Source organism: Molothrus ater, chromosome 1, assembly GCF_012460135.2.
Source record: "Molothrus ater isolate BHLD 08-10-18 breed brown headed cowbird chromosome 1, BPBGC_Mater_1.1, whole genome shotgun sequence".
Lineage (NCBI taxonomy): Eukaryota > Metazoa > Chordata > Aves > Passeriformes > Icteridae > Molothrus > Molothrus ater.
Genome location: NC_050478.2, coordinates 105,623,570 through 105,641,275, shown reverse-complemented (window position 1 = coordinate 105,641,275; position 17,706 = coordinate 105,623,570). Strand labels below are relative to the sequence as shown.

Here is a 17,706-nt window from a genome sequence, read left to right as displayed (position 1 = left end):
AATTTTAGTTACAAAAATTTGTGTTGAGCAGGAAAAAAAAACATAAACAAACCCCCAAAGCCCCTGAAAATAAGTGAATTACTTTCATGACTAACAGCAAGGTTCAGTGGCAAATACAGTTGCTCTTTCCAATGGGCTAAGAAGAGAGTTAAGACATCTAATACTAGCTGAGAAAGAATTTCCAACAAACTCACTTATGAGGCATTTATTTTTTTTAGCTGACAACTAAAGGCATTAAGATCTACTTTCTGCACCCGTGTGACTGACAAATGCATCTGAATAAAAGAATAAGTCACCACAGAAAATAATATGATGGTTATGGCACACATCCTGAATTCAGGAAAAGCAAGCAGCACAAATACCTCAAAGGGAAAAAGATTTCTTCCCACCTGATCCAAAAGGTGGGAAACAGATTTTACAGCAAGCAGAGCTATGAACTGCAGGCTCTAGTACCAATATTTTGCTCTTGGATAAGCAATGGAACACAGGCTTAGTTTAAAGTATCCAAATACAGTGAGTTCAAATGGTCTATCAGTATTGTTTAACATCTTCATAATGTCATTTACCTTTGCAATTAAATAAATAAGATAAGGGATGCAAACAATGACAGTGATCCTGTCTTACATCTCTGGAAGGCATACTCATGAGATGAAAGATGAGTTATCAGATTAATATCTTGTTGAGATATGGTCTGCTGTGTGAATGTTTGGGAACCAGGGCATTTTAAACAATTATGCAAAACTGTCCTAACAGATCACCAGAAGTATTTGGAAAAAAATCTGATTTCCATTCCTTTTCCAGACACAAAAACTCTGCTCTCTTAATTGGTTCCTTGAGAACATCTGATAGTAAGGCAGATTTGTAAACTCAGAATGGTAAACTTAAAAATGAGGAATGAACAACCCTAAAATTCTGCAGATGTAACACATGAAACTTTCTTCTAGAGTGCTTTGATCATAAAAGCCTTATAGATAAAAATCAAAACACAAAACTGCCCCTGAAAGGTCAATCCCAGGACATGCTAAGAAGTTTAACATTACATACATATAATATGTGAAGTGAAAAAGGCACTGCTCCTGCTCTCCATAGGAGATTGTGCAGACTTTATTGATACTTGTCCTCAACTGAGAACACTTTCCTAGGAATACATTGTTTTATACTTTCTCCTTCCCTCCTTCTTCAAATTCACAAGCCTTCGAAGGACAGAAAACCACACTTCTGTGTGAATAACGAATTCTCCCAACAATATTCCCCATCTTTTCACAGTAGCCAACCAGCCCTTCTGTTCTTTGTGCTACAGGGAACGGGCAGTATGCTGCTACAGAGGGTAAACGTGAGCTGCATTTGGAAATGGAAAAGGCAAAGATGACAACACATGCCACTAATGCCTGCCCCCCACAAATGTCAAAGAATTACCAGGGGTTGATCCTTACTTCTGTCATTTCATATAACCAGATACTTCAGTAAGGTGCAAAACCATTTCAAAATTACAGCTTTTAATGAACTGTGGACAAGGAATTCCATGATTCAGGGGGATATTGAATAAAATGTCCAAAAGTGCATTTGGACCTGGTGGGAACAGTTCCTGTTTTCAGGTGTCTGAAGTCAGCAGGGAGATGTTTTAACAAGAAGCACATCTAATAACTATGAGCAGGTCTTCCTTTTTTGAGGAAGTTAAACCTTCAGAATAGAACAATTTTGGGGTAAGTTGAACCAATCACATCGATTTTTCTTAGGGCAAGTAGGTTCATGTATAATTACCTGGTTCTTTCTTTGACACATTTAAACTCAAACAAATATAGTATGGTCAACAATTTTGCTCATCTTGAACAACAGCAAACCAGGGCAGCTCAGTTGGTAAGGAAGCAATGGCCAGCAGGCACGTGGGGAAGACAAAACAGACAAGCTTCCACAGCCAACCTTCTTATCACCTCAGCAGCAGAAAGTGCATTAAGTGTCCTCCCTATTTTCTTTCTCTTCTTTCTACCCATGGAAGCAACTAAGTCCAGCTTTGCCAATGTTTCTGAGAATCATTTAGGAACAGACTGAGAACCAGCCATACTGATGCCAACTCAGGTAACCTCTCTGAGGACAGTGAATCAAAAGAGGTTACCTGGTTGACAGACAAAAAAGGGCTTTCAGAAACTAATGATGTGCCACAGCCAGTTCTCAACACTGCTTTCAAATGATAAACTAAACTTTATGTTCTCAAACAAGTCCTTCTAATCCTTATTTTGTCAGATCTACAGCTTTGACTATAAACTGTATTTTCAGACTTTCTAGCTTAAGGATTTGTAAGAGATCTGCAGAGAGTGCACATTATCACTAGAATCATTCAGTAGTGAAGATCATACAGTAAAACACAATGATACCAACCATCAGTAGTGCAAGACCCTTCCGGGGCAGGTTTTTGCGAGTATGGGATTGGTGGACTGCTTGAATCTGACATTTCTTCATCCTCTTCTTCATCTTCCATTTCATTAACAGTTTGGTTGGTAGAAAAGTCCAGGCTTCCATTTTGTGAATAGCGATGTACTAACTCTTTATCCAACTCTTCTACCTTTGGCTTCACATCTGAAGAATAAAAATAGAAAAAATAATAAAATATAGTAAAGATAAAAATAACCTAGAAAATTGAACTTTTCAACAGTATCTCCTTTTAATACAACATCTATCTCCTTTTAAAATAACCAGCATGCCATTCTTTCCCCTTAACGATGCCCAAGATTCAGATTTTGTTACACAATTAACTGCTGGGCAGTTTCTGCCTTTTTTTTTTTTTTTTTTTTTTAATGAAACACCCCCCCACCCTTTTCACACACAGAAAAACAACTGAAACGTGCCATACTTTCATGGTTACCTTCCGGCAGGAAAGGAGGCTGGTCAGGATCCAGGTAGAGCTGGGAGAAGATTGGCCGTGGGACAACGCTGCTGCATCTCAGAGAAGCTTCTATGGAGTTGTGGAGAGCTTCTTCGAAACGGGCGGATTTCAGTTGCCCTGCATATGAATTCCCCATGATCTAAAAACACAAAGGAAACAGCTGATAAGGGGATGGGAATGCCCATGCACAGAGAATTTACAAACGAAGACAGATGCATGTCAGTGATATAAAGTCAGCAAGGAAATATGCTGTGCAAACATCTCTAACTAGCACCACACGTTTGTGTTTCTCTCTCTGTCTGGCAGACTGCATCCTTCTGTTCCACCAAGCTTTCAGCACATCTCCAACACACTGCTCTGTGTCTTCTGAGTACATGGCCTCTCAACAGCCTCAAGAACCTTCCTGGTATAAAAAAATTAATGGAGGATAGATAAAATCATTATTATTTGGGTTTTTTTAGGATATTCAGGGTAGAATACAGAAGGGTACATATAACAAAAAAAATTCTAAAAATCAATTTGGGCTTCATCAGTTCTTGTCAAAAGAGTAAACATACTCTTTTGTCAAAGAGTATGTTTACATGATTTTTCACTTGTCAGTATGCCATTATTTGGAGAAAAACTTTACACAAAGACATCCAATAACTTGAATTTTTGCTCTTGTTCATATTAACTGAAATTACAGGGAAGGTCAGTTTCTCTGTCTTTTCAGAATCTCTTCACCTTCTGTCTTCATGGTAATATTATGATTTACATGTAGTCTGACCTATCAAAGGATCTAATTATAACAAAATATATAAAAAAGAGAGAAATAAATAACTTCTAAACCACATGCAGCAAATGCAGTAAAAATCTTTATTTGAAATTATGCTTTACACTCATAGAGTGATAACAATCATTTAAATATCTGCTTTAACAATTAATATTTCTATTTATATTGATGATGAATTTATGAACCTAATTAAATATTCAAGCACAAACAGACCTGTAGACCATTTCTTCTCCTTGGATGGCATCACACAACCCAAAGACTGTTATACTTGTGCACCCAGCACTGGGATATGGACACTCAAATTTAAACATTTAGTAACAGGGTGGCCATGGAAGGTTTTAAAATGAGCTAAGGAACACTCACTGAAATATGAAATTTTCCATTTTTCTAGATCATTATATCAAATGACATTTGTTCCAAAGAAACAGCAGTCTAAAATTTTCCAATATTCAGAACACAAAACTCAACTTTCAGAGAAATTTATTTCAAAAGAAACAAGTTTTTCCCAGTTAAACCAACAGACACAAAAGTACAAAACCTTATAACATTATCTTTGTTCTTCTCCTCAATAGATGTTACCTAGCCCTACAAACAGGAAGAGACCTTGGCCAAGAAGATAAGTTGGCATTTTGAAAACCTACAGTTCCACTCCTGCTTTATCACCGTGTTGCTCAAGGTGCTCAGGGCCACCTGTAAAAGGGCAATACTAGTGACAGCCATTTCCAGCAGCCTTTGAGGTCTGCTGGTGTAGACAAATATCTAAGAGCTAATTATTACTACACTACTGGATACACAGGTGTGAAACAAATCAAATTATTCACCTATAACCTGGGAGAGAAGGTCAGTTCCAGCTAGACTGGCTTTAAATAAATTTTGTGGCAACTACAAAATTTACACTTCTCTACCCTAACCAGAGACAATACCAGATGAAAAAAAAATGTTTCTTAGCTTGACACATTCTGCTATTTCAGCAGTGAGATACCTAAGATAAGTACATTCTCTTTCCCCTTCTATATGTTTTCATTAGATTTGGAAACAGTAGGGACTGTGTACAAACACACAACTACAAAGTGTGTTAGGGAAAAAACTACACTGAAGCAGTATAAAGGTTGCAGTAAACTAAAGCCTGTCAGGTGCCCTTGAAAAAAAGAATTTCTGGAAATCAGCTAAGTGACTGAAACACTTATTTTACTGAAATCAGTGACGATACTTCCATAAATACAAGTGAAATCATTACAGACTTTTATTAAATTTCATGCAATAAAATTTAATTTCTGTGCTATTTATCTCAGTTATGATGTGCTTAAGGTAAGATTTCAAGAATGTATTCACATTAAAAGACTTTAGTTAAAACACCATAATGAAAATGAATCAACCTTCATGAATCAGAAAATTTGCAATTCCCACAGCACATCTGCATGAAGTTTTTTCACTCTCCATGTTTTCTACAGCCTACCTGTTGTATAACATCTATGACAACTATTTTAATTTTGATGGGAAGCTATTAATAAAGGATAGCGCAGACACAGAAAAAGTGCTGGCAATTTGATTTGCTTCCCTGGCAATACAAGGAGACTTGCCTGTGGATGGAGACTGTCAGAGATTTACCAGAGAAATGGTTAATGGTTAATGTTACCAGAGGACGTTTCTGGCTTGCCAGGAGAAAACAAGCTTGTTGGTGGAAATGCCAAGTAAAGAAAGGCTCAGGAAGCACAGCTGGTGTGAGTTCTGGTGCCTGCAGCGTGGGAGCAGGGCGGGAGGAAGGAGGGCAGGGATGCAGGGATGTGCCTGAGCAGGATGGGGCAGGCAGAGGTGTCGGGGCAGAGTGGCCCCGGGTCCTGCTGGGCTGCGGCTGGGGAAGCTGGGAGCCCTGGAGAACAGCACGGGGCAGCTGATTTCCTAACACTGCCTGAGGCCATTAGGGCAGCTGGGCCTCATTTGGAGCTCAATAGAGCTGGGGAGGGGAGAGGAGGTGGCAAGACCCTCCAGCAGTGAGCTGCTGCCTGGGTCAGGCTGTGCTTGACCCAGCCTCCCCAAAACTGGAGCACCAATTCAAGGGAGTAACTCCTTAGTGTGTCTGCACTTGATTCTAGCCCTAAATGCCTGGTGCAATTAGGAAATGGTTAATTTTCCTCCTCACAGTCTAAATGGGAGCACACCTCAGCAGCAGCAGAGGAGAAGAGAGAACGTGCTTTAAGTGGACTCCAGTGTGCTGAGGGGGTTTGAGGAGGCAGCAGAGCCTGGAGGAAAAATAAATTGATGGAATTTAAAGGGAGGCAAAAAAAAAAACCCAAACCAAACCACCAAAACCAAAGAACATTTCTCTTATTAACATATGTATCTGCCATATCTGCTTTTAAATATGACCAAAGCCAATGATTTAACATAACTAAATTAACGTTCGTTGTTTAAAAATTACCCAAATAATATGTCCACCCAACATTCATATATGAGGTCATTTGGTAAAAAAAAAAAAAAACAACAAACCAACCCCTCTTGCTTTTCATAGTGAAATTAAGATAAGGTTTTCTTAAAATTCTGCCCATCTGATGCATCAGTGAGCTTGGGAGGATGTGGGAAAGACATTCCATTGTTGAGTTCATCTGAGCCAATCTGACACAGTGACTGAGAAAACAGAGCTGGACTTGACTCAGGAGCTCCTCCCTGATCAGGAGCTCCTCCCTGATCTCTGTTTTTTTTGCTGCCAACTCTAGCACATCAGGGCTCACCCTTGTGTCCATTGTTCCACACCCAGCAACATGGCACGGAATTCTGCTGGAGCCAACCAGCTCCAGTCTCCAGCAACCTGTGTGCACTGAGACGTTTCCAGTGGGCAGGAGGTTTGGTGAGAGGGTAAATAATCATTTCCATATCTACTTGCACACTAATTGTACTAACTCAGCACAGAGCTGGTTAGATTCCTGGCAATGAGCCATCTGCACATCTCTAATTCAGTATTCCAGCCCTCACCTTTCCTTTTACCTGCACCACTGGATGGATCCCAGTGTAATTCTTAAGTTGCCTACTTCTCTTGTCAACCTTTTAAGGTCTGTTTTGGATTGAACTTTACAGAATGTTAGTATGTGCAAAGTGTATGTGTATTTAGCTGTATTTATACTTTTTCCTTCCCAAGCACGCTACCAAGGAAGGAGGGCCAATTTGGCAACACTCCTTCTTAAGGCTTCCCCTCTACCACAACAACATTCCCACTGTACAGAGATGAATTTTATTTAATTTCCTTAAAACTTACTATGGGGATTAGAAGACATTATCAGAATTGAATAATTTCAAAATTAAATCTGAAAGAAAACATGAAATAATAGGGGAATTTCCTAAAATTTAGATCACCCTCACCTCCAGGCTCTATCACTCTCAGTGTTCTCTCTGAAAAGATTCAGATACTAAAGCACCACCCAGCACATCTCCATTTCTGCTGTGCTTCTTCAAAGCAAATTTCCTAAACTCACTTCAAGTCTTCTTTGCAGTGGCCCATCACTGAACTAGAGGATTAACCATGAGATTTGCTGGAGTGAGAACAGCCTTAAAACAGAGCTGGAAGGCAGCCCTCACATTTCCATCTGTCTCCTTACCAAGACACACGAACAAAGCAATTGGGAAATTCCTCTAACCTGACCACAGGTAAAGGAGGATTATTGTTATAGCTTTAAATAAAACAATTAATATGGGCATTCATTGTGGAAAGCAAAGCTACAATTGCCATGAGCTTCTATCAAAGCAGACAGAAATGGAAATAACAAAAACAAAATTTCAAAGAGAATTGATTTAACACTGCAACACTTCGCTGTGTGGTGAAGGACTCAGGGAAATTCTAATCACTCTTTCAAAGCCAGAAGCTGAATTTACAAAAAGACCTTGTCAATTCAAGCAAATAATCTTGTTCCATGTGGTCACCCAGGTTTCAAAAGATCTGTGCAGAAACATGACATGGGATGTTTGAGAAAAACCAGAGCCCAGGTCCAGCAGTGTGTAAGTACAGTAACCACTACCCACTTTTAGATAGAAAAAAAGGTGACTATGCTTCTTTGCATTAAAACAAACAAAAATAAAAGTCACCTCTGAAAAGTGGATCATGACTCAATAACTCCTGGGAGCCAGAACTGCACATTGAGTTGAAGGCTCTGCTAGTAAAAATATAATCAGATCATTCAGTACACCAGATACCACATATTTGGCCTCCAGGTGGGTCATGACCCCAGAGACTTTAAAGGAGAGGAACCGAGCGGGGAGGATGAGGGAGGGGGTGAGTGTTGTTGTTATGGCTTAAAGCAATTTCACAATTACCTGATAGCGAATGATGAATCTGATGCAAACACCCTCCATTAAGTCAGCTCTATCAAGTCCTTACTTTGTGTTTAACCTAATAATGTAATTGTGTTCTCCAAAACACATAATCTGGCTTCTGATCTGGCCTACCCCACAGAGAAGTTTCTCTTCAAAGGAAAAGAAAGCAAGTTCCTCCACAAAGGCACTGCCAGGCCCAGCACAGCTTCTGTATCTCAAAGGGTTATCTCAGGCAAAGAGAGACCAGGCATTTATTTGTGCTGCAGAAAAACTGAACTGGTTGTTTCAGGTACAGCTAGTGGTTTTGATTGTTTACATCATTCTTAGTCATGTTCTGGGAGTATTATTTTTCCCCATTAGAGCATCACTAGGATGTACCCTGAACATGCATACAGCAGAAAGAATGTCAGGTAATAATGACAATAACAAATATATACACTCACTAAAAGTGCAGACTTCAAAGTCAAAAGTCTATGTACAGCATCAACTGTAGTATTCAGTGGGGAAGACTTATGTGTGACTTAAAACAAGATTGTAAGGTGGAATAGAAGCCTTATTTCATAATCACAGTAAGATACCTTTTTCTCCCTCCTCACAGTCTTTTCAAGGTTTTGAAAGGTTTTTAAGGTTTTAAGGTCTTTTCAAGGTCTTTTAAACCCTGTTTTGTCTTCATTAGGGGTATTCAAACTCAACTGTAAAAGAGCTTACAATCTTATGTAGCAAGTGACAGATAAATAACTCATTCACAATGTCTTTTAAGAAAAATGAATTATTGGTTTGGATTTACCCTATTTGCAGTGCAGTTTCCTCTCATCTTTATTTTTTGTTTTATTTTTAAGAAAATATTGTTTGCATCCAATACCATTTAGAGTCTCATCATTCAGTCTAATGTTGCCACTACTGTGTAAAAGTAATGGGAAGGATCAAGAACATATATTTTTTCCTGACAAGATTTTTTGTCTTATTGCTCAATTAATGGTATCTGTACTTGGTGTATTGCATCAGATTATCTGGGATTTGGACAATTCCTTGCACAGAGACAGAAAAATGCATCTACTACAGAGCCACATGCAGGGTGGTGGAAGAGGGCAGCTGTTTCCCCACAACATCAAACAGAAAGCAAATCACAAGTGGTCTTAATATGGAGACTGCTATGCCCTTACTGCTCCATCTCTTCCACCCCAAGACTATTCCTACAGTCCTCAGGATCAGCTCACAAAACAATAAACGTACTAAGGTAAAATTAACAGCTGGATGCAGGATGGTGTTACTAAGTTGAACTTACATGAATGAACTTCAAATCACCTCCAAGTGATTTAAAGCAAAAATTCGATCTGAATTGCAGTTTTAGAAATTCAGTGACCTGGGAGTTTTCAGCTTCACAGGATAAACCACTAGTGATGTGACATTGAGGCTGGCAAAGAAAACCACCAAAAATAGCACTGAAACACCATCTCATCTCTTTTACCTCAAATTTGAAATGTTTCTTTAGTTCTTTTTAACAGTGTTATCCACTGAGCCGTGCACACAAAGAGCAGTTTGCAACCACGATCAAACACAGAGTACACTGAGAGACACAATGCTACAGAAGGCACTGCAAGCTGAGCTCAAGTCAAGTTTTACAAAATGGCCCTGGCTTTACTTTTCTCCAGGTTATGGCTCCCACTCAGAAAAAAAATGCTGCATTCTGGATGGGTTAAAATCTTGCAACACAGTGAGAGAAAAACTGATGCTGCCAGTGCACCAACACATTCCTCTAGTGAGGACTGAGGTGATTTAAGATTAAGCATGTTCCAAACTTCATTTGATGCCATTTCCTAAAAAAACAGATGTAATAAGCAGATGAAGGAAAACATATAAAAGCTTTCAGGAGTTAATTATGTGGCTTTAGCCTATTCTGACTGCAAAGCTTTTGCAGTCCTTTCAAATGGTTGTGAAATGAGCAGATAAGTTACTGTGGAGGTTTTGTAGGGTTTTCTAAATAAATTAGTAGAAGATGGAGCAAATCCTTTTATGCTGCAGGGATCTTTCACAGTATACATAGGAAAAGGAACATTGCTATGCACCCTTAAAAAAAGGGATACACTTTGCTTTCAATAGAAAAACCTTCAGGTGCAAAAAAAAGGGCTATCAACCTACAAACATCGCTTTTGATTTTGAAGTTTAGGTATTGTTAAAAGACTTCATTATTTTAAAAGGAGTATATGCTCACACAGTTGTGGCAGGGGTGGCACAAATAAATCACCAAGGAGCACTTTTGAAAACCCTAGGCTGCCTCCTTAAAACAGGCATGCTCATACATAGCTTTCCTCACTTATGTTTTCTGTCCTAAATCAACAGGACTATTAACCACATTATTAATGCCAGTGCAATGCAACCAAATCAGCAACAATGCTTAATCCTAGCTATAGGATCAAGGCATTTTTTTGCTGTGTAATTTTGATTTTGCAATTAGTAGCAGACATGAATTACAATTTATTCTTCTAACAACCTGGCGTGTTCGCACAGTCAAGCAGTTATATTTGAATCACCTCTGTGCCCAGCAAGATCATGGACCAGATCCCCTGGAAACTCTGCTAAAGCACATGGAAAATGAGGAGGTGACTGGTGACAGCCAACACAGCTTCACTAAGGACAAATTGTGCCTGAAAATTTGGTAATCTTCTGCAATGGGGTGACACTTGTGGGAAGGGATCCCATGCAGAAGGATCTCACAGGCTTCTCCAGGCTTCACAGGATCTCACCACTTCTCAGTGGTCCCATGAAAACTTCATGTAGGTCCTGCACATGGGCTGGGACAATCCCAGGCCTAAATACAGGCTGGATGGGGAATGGATTGAGAGCAGCCCTGAGGAGAAGGACTTGGGGGTGTTGGTTGACAAGAAGAACAACACAACCCAGCCATGTGCACCTGCAGCCCCGAAGGCCAACCACATCCTGCTCTGTCAAAAGCTGTGTGGCCAGCAGGCCAAGGGAGGGGATTCTGCCCCTCTGCTCTGCTCTGCTCTGGTGAGACCCCATCTGCAGTGCTGCATCCAGCTCTGGGGTCTCCATCATTCCAAGAATGATGTAAAGCTGCTGGAGCAGGTCCAGAGGAGGGCCATGAATATGATTAGAGGGCTGGTGCACCTCTTCTGTGAGAAGAGGCTGTAAGAGTTGAGGCTGTTCAGCCTGCAGAAGAGAAAGCTCCAGGCCGACCTCCAGTGCCTAGGAGAAAGCTGGAGAGAGACTTCTGACAAGGGCAAGGAGTGACAGAACAAGGGGAAATGGCTTTAAGCTGAAAGAATATAGATTTACAGTAAGTATTAGGAAGAAATCCTTCACTGTGAGGGTGGTGAGGCTCTGGGGTTGGAACTAGATGGTCTTGAAGGTCCCTTCCAACTCAACCCATTCTATGATTCTATGAATTCATTTAGCTACCACTCATAATAACACAGCAGATAAAATTAATATAGTATGTAGGCAATTAGCATAATAAAATAAGAACAAATTTGTTCCTCAAATAATGTATTCAAACTCAGTAACTGTTCCCAAAGCCAATACATTTTAATTGAAACTTGGTTATTTTTATATACTTTCCATATACGTAAGTGTTTAGTCACTAACAACATATATTCTGTTAATACACAGATCTTATTGTAAGTTATTAGCTAACAACTATGTTTAGTATTTACCAATTAAAACAAACTATTCAGAAACATTAGAGATATAAAATCTATTTAGGTAGTTTACAAAAATCTATGAAGTAAATTATACTCTCAGATGCACCCATTAATTTAAAGCTTTGTTTCTAATTATGATTTAGTGTTCATTTCAAGAGAACACTGTCTAATATTCCACCAATAGAAAAAAAAATCCATAACTGGGAACTCAGTGAATGGTCCTTCTAAATAAACACAAGTCTGTGCTTGTCACCAATTTTAATGCTGGTAATTATCACTAATTGCTGACTTTTATGAATTGTATTTTTTGTTTGGATTTTTGTTTGGATTTTTTTTTCCCAGTTGCTTCTATCCTGAGAAATTGAAAGGCAAGGTCACCAATGTTTCAGAAGAGCCTTGTAATGCCATAAAAAGAAGCAATCACAATGGCATCTCAGCTGGCATTGCTCGTGAAAATGAGAGGAATGATCATCTATTAAGCACTTTAGGACGGGGCACCTGGAAGCTGAGCACTTCGCCTACAATCCCAGGCATACTTCGAATGCCTTATCAACTGAGTTTGTGGACCAACTCTTCAACACAACTGGACTAACAAAGACCCCCATATGAAGCTCATGATATTGAAGTAATTTCCAGCCACTGAGTTTGTTCAGCTTGTTTGTGTTTCATTTTTTTCCTGCAAGTTGTCTCTACACCAGTTGTCCTGATCTGCTTTCAGAACTCAGTACTGTTCATCTTCACCTGCCTGGTGCTGCCTTCAGTAGGACTATGGAGTAGGACTGTGCATTATGGCTTAGCATACATTTATGTATTATTTATTTATGTATGTAAATTATTGTAAATCCTCAGGCCACTGGCCTGCAAAATTTAAAGTTTTAAACATCACAGCTTATGCTAATTATTTATTGTAGGCAGAAGGTACCATTTGCGTAGGAACTTATGCTTGACATTTTTAAAGACTGCTCACCAAGATGACACTACTTGATAGGAAACAGCAAAAAAAATCCCTATTAAGATACAGAAAATAGAAGCTAAAATGTAATCCATTTTGACACATCTCAGCATCAGATTGTACAGCATTAAAAAGAAAATCCTTAATAAAGATAATTTCAGATATGTATATCAACAATAAAAGTGGTTTTCCCCATGTTCTTTTATTTTTTTTCTTTTTTTAAGGTTTTCTCATGTGAAAGCGCTGCTAAATAAGAGAGGAAGAGATATTTTTATTGCCAAGCAATATAAACAAATCGCTATTCATTTCACAGAGACATTAGTGGTTCTGAAAGTTCTCAGTTCCTGAAACACATACAAACTGACACTAATAAAAATAAAGCTTTCTGAATAATAGCCATAATGGTAATACAGATTACATTGGCTCTTAAAACTTTCCAAACAAAGATGACCCAATTCTTCACAAATACCCACTTAATACTTTCTTTTTCCACCATATTCATCTTATCTGATCCATGCTCTGGTTTCTGACAGCTGCAACAGGCTAAAAATAAAGCCCTGGAGTAAAACTTTGTTGACTTCAACCTTTCCTTTGCTGCAAGCAAAACTTTTTTTCCCCCATGAAGTTGGCAGAGCTGGAGATGTACCATGGCACTTCTTCAAATATGCAACTTGAAAGTAATTTCAGGGTTAGCAATAAAAAAAAAGAAAAAAAGAAAAAGAAAAAGTCTCTGCAGCCAGAACATGTCTCTGACTCTCTACAAAGGGTAACACCCTGCATCCAAGTGACTCACACATGGCATTTCCCCCTTCTCCTTCACTTGTAAAGTGCATAATTCTGCCAAAAGCACCATCAAGTTTTGTTCCTCTCCCTCTTCAGATAGATTATTGAAAGAATCCCTAACACAGATTTCTAGATTTAAAAATAAAATTTAATCAAGAAATAAAGTCAGACTTAAGTAATTAAACTAGCCTTCACTAATGCACTTGGATAGAAGGTTAAGTAAGCTGTTGGTTCCTCACATCCTCCAAAAAAGGGCTGTTTTCCTGTCCAGAGCCCAGTTTGAAAACAGGCAAGCCTGAACAAGAGTTCTCCTCAGTTTTACAAGGGTTAGTCATCGCTAAAAAGGAACAGCAAAGGTGGAAATGAGCCCCTCTTCTTTCGCAGAGGCTTGTGCCAAAATGTCTGTCAAGTTCACTCAGAGCACGTACCTGCACAGCTTTTCCAAAAGTACCATTTTCAAATAAGTCAAAATGATCATGCTTCTGCTCTTTTGGACTCAAAATATGTTTTAGAACAGAACAAGACTTTTCTTATCTGAAACTCCCATGTAGTCACTAGATAGAGAGGCACATCTAACATTTCTGCAGTCATTTTCAGCTCATTTTCAGCAGAGACAAGAAAAGACCAACACAGCAAAGCCAGATGCTTTCATGGCCATTTTTATGCAGAAAACAATGCTCTGAACAGACAAGAAAACCCTCTCTAGGTCAAAACCAAACAATCAGCTTAAATCCACAAGTAATACAAGTAATGTCAATTTAATATCAATCAGACACTTTTTGCAACTTCCCTGCTGGTGGGAAACTGTGTCCAAACTTTTCATAGATAATTTTAGTGGAAATGAACTTCAAGTGCAGAGTGCTTTGTAGAGTTCTTCCTTGTCCACAACATGTTTGTCACGTCTCAAAGCTGACTCTACTTTCTCCCCTCCCCAGAATACCACAAATTCTTCTGTAAAATAAACAAATTTCTGTCCAGAATCTCCGAAATTACCAGAGGCAACCCTGTTTGAGATCAAAGATGCACATCACTGTTGGTCCATCTGCAATACCCCAGATTTTAGTTAGGATGAAATTTTCAAGAAACAGGCAATTAACAGAACAACACTTGAACACCAGATCCAGGGATAGGGCTAAAAAAGAAGAGTTTCGACATTCAAGCTACCTTTTCTAGGTACTTAGGAATCTCAAAAGTTGTTTGTGGGATAAATGTCCACAAATGACATTTATACAACACCATTAGGAAAAAAAAAACCCACCTTTATCTTTACTCAAAATAGAAATCCAAAAATTCAAATCACATACTATTAACACTTAATAGGAGAAGGAAATAATTTTCAATTTCTAATGCTTATATTGTTCTGTAATGCAACTCATCAACCACTATGATAAATTTGGGGTGGGGGAGGAGGGGCAGCTGTGTCTTACATGAAAAAAAATTGTAATAAAATATTTGACTTGTTGGAGGCATTAGATACACTTCTGTACTTTTCTCCCCAAAATCTTAATGATGTTTACAGGCTGGACTTAATTTACATGCAACATAAGCATGCTAGTACAGGCAATTTTGATTCCCAAAGCTGCTATTATGGTTTAATGAGTCAGCAACACAGAATATTTACAGGTTCTACACATTCTTGATGGCACACACATAAAACTTCCAGTAAATCCTGGCACTCAAGAAACTAATACTCAAAATATTTTTCTGTGACTGTTGCCACAATGGAATATAAATACTATCCATAAAATTCTCACTGTGAGTGAAAATCTGCTTTAAATTTCTTTTAAAAACCCAAACCCCTGCTAAATAAACAGTTTATAAACACAGAACAATTTTCTCCAGTAGATGAGAAAAAAAATATAATAACACATCTAAACCTATTTTATGTACTCTGAGTAGTTAAATTCTGAAGTTAGAAACAAAATTAAGCATTACAGCTCCAATATGTACTCTTCTAAGCAGTTTAATTATACAGATATAGCACTTAATTCCACATAGATATATATGTAAAATGTGATAGTCATTGTCTGTAGGGATAAAGCTGAAAATAGTCTCAGACCTCTCACTAAATTCCTACAGCAGAAGCCAGAACAATCTCATTGATAAATAAATCACTTAATCCTTTCTTCATTTGCCATCACCCTATTGCAAAAGCATGAAGCCAAAGCCTGGAAAGTCAAAGCTAAAGCCTGACCTTCCATCTCTATCCTCTCTGGCTGCTCCCTTGTGTACCCCTCAAACACATGCCATCATTTCCTGATGAGTTTAGAAGGGGTTATCAGGAGAGTTTCTGGACATGTGTCAGTTTTGTGGCAACCTGAATGCTATACAAACATCTTCTGTGTTTAATAGGTGATTTGTATTTTAGTAGGTTTATCCATTCCCGACTTTATTTGTTTAAAGGTGCCTTAACCTTGACATAAATCAATGTTAGGCATCTGTATGGAGTACTTCTGAAGAGTTTAAAAGTTAAACTCTACAAAGAGCTCTATTTTGCAAGAAGGTTTCTTTCAAAAATAAACCAAACCAACTTGTCAACTTCTTTGTTCACTTCCCCGCACCTTGAAAATTATGCAGTTTATTTTTTTTTTGCTCTTCTTACAGAGTTCTTCTACAGATCACGATGAAACACCAGGCTGGTCACTATAAAAACACCACCACCACTGGCTCCCAAGTACCTTTTTCTTCCTAATACAACCATGAGTGTTTGTGTAAGACAGCAGGGCCAGCGAGTCAGAGGCTCTGGGTCATGCCTTGCAGCAGCCCCCCCTTCCAAAGGAAAACAAAAAGCACTGAACCTTTTCTGCCACATGCCCAGTCCTTCCCCCACCACCTCTGTGGTGAAGACGGCCATTATTACATTTCCTTTCGGGTTATTTACAAGGTCTTGGCTCTGACATTGATTTCTTATCTGTTTCTATGACAAATGTTAAGTGTTAATAAGCTGTCCTTTTAAAGAAAGATAATGCTAAACAAATTATAGGAATTAATTACCCCAAACGTATTCTTTATTTTTTTGTCCTGAGCATTGAAACAAGAACAGTAAAAATTACTCAAGACCAGAAAAAAACCACACTTTTTTTCCTGCCAATTAATAAGTGTTAGCAGATTAAAGGAAGTTACACTTTAAGCCAGGCAGTACCCTGAAAATCTAAAGCAAATTTGTCAGGGAATATAGAACAACCAGGCAGGCACAGCTCCCTTATGAACAGTTTTTTAAATTATAAGTGAAGAGTTACTTATTACTTTTTCAGATAATTTGTTCATGGTTTAAATATTAGGAGAAATGGTGAAAGTTTCAGAAATCTTTTCAGTTACAGAACCATTAAAATGATAAACATTTGGGATCCCAAAGTACACTTCTACTCTAACTGTCCTTTCAGACCTGCATTGACTACACTATAATAGCTGCCAACATTTGGTAAGGATTAGCCTTTCATTTAGACAAAAGCAAGCATTCCTTAGCTAAATCAGCACTTTTTGCCATCAGACTCATAAAACCTTTTCACAACACAGATTTTCAAGAGAATCCTTGAGGGTTTTAGGATGCTGCTCCTTTTACTAAGTAACAAAATACACCCCAGGGTGTCTCATTGACCGCACTCAGCTGTCCTTTGACCTCTGCAATTGTTTAGCCTAACTTCAGGGCCGCAGAATCTGCCTCCCCCCACCCCCCCATCGAAAAGGCTAATGTTGCTTCCTCCTAGCACCTGGTGAAGCAAAATCCTGGAGGTTCCCCCCTCTTCCAGATTTATGCCACGTTCCAGATGTTGCCAAGCAGAATGTTCCTGCGGGGAGGTTTTGGGAGTCCCCAAGGGCTGTTCAGAACCTGGGCTGTGGCCATGACCCCCTTGCTCTGCCCAGGGCTGCCCTTGCCCCCAGGGATACAACAGGTCATAAAGCAGGAATAGATCTTCAGCCTTCTGGGTACCCTGGCTATTTAAATGCAACAAGAAACTATGTGAGCCCAATACTGTGTACTGAGGCAAGCCTCCCCCCACTCAGAAGTCAGGGAAAAAAAGACCTGTGAGAATCTCAGTTGGAAGCACAAATCTACCCCAATCATGACCAAGATCTGCATTCTTCTTCCCATTTGTTTTAAACCCTTTGAGAGGACAAATAAACAAACAAACATTCACCCTCCAAGTGCATAAAACATATATTTAGCTAGTTGCTTAGGTATTTGCAGAACCTCTAAGTAAAACAACAGAAGAAGATTGTTACAGCTTCAAAAGAAGTGTCATTAAATAATGAAGTTGACCTCATTGTGGGTATATAAGAAAAAAATGGCAGCACAAATCAGCCCTCTGTTGAAGGCTTTTTGATTATATGAACTGGATTTCATGATTTTTTT

At 38.8% G+C, this 17,706-nt stretch overlaps 1 protein-coding gene across 2 annotated transcripts in view; it reads right to left on the bottom strand.

Annotated features, from left to right (window-relative positions):
- Positions 1-17,706, bottom strand: part of GREB1L (GREB1 like retinoic acid receptor coactivator) — a 131,851-nt gene that overhangs the window by 58,049 nt on the left and 56,096 nt on the right. The window contains exons 3-4 of one of the 2 annotated variants that reach the window (XM_054514016.1): positions 2,849-3,020; positions 2,377-2,574 (exon numbers count right to left, since the gene is read on the bottom strand). In XM_054514016.1, coding sequence (XP_054369991.1) covers positions 2,377-2,574; positions 2,849-3,017 — 367 coding nt within the window. In that variant the 5' untranslated portion in view covers positions 3,018-3,020. The remainder of the gene's footprint in view (positions 1-2,376; positions 2,575-2,848; positions 3,021-17,706) is intronic. The other variant, XM_054514015.1, reaches the window with a different exon arrangement.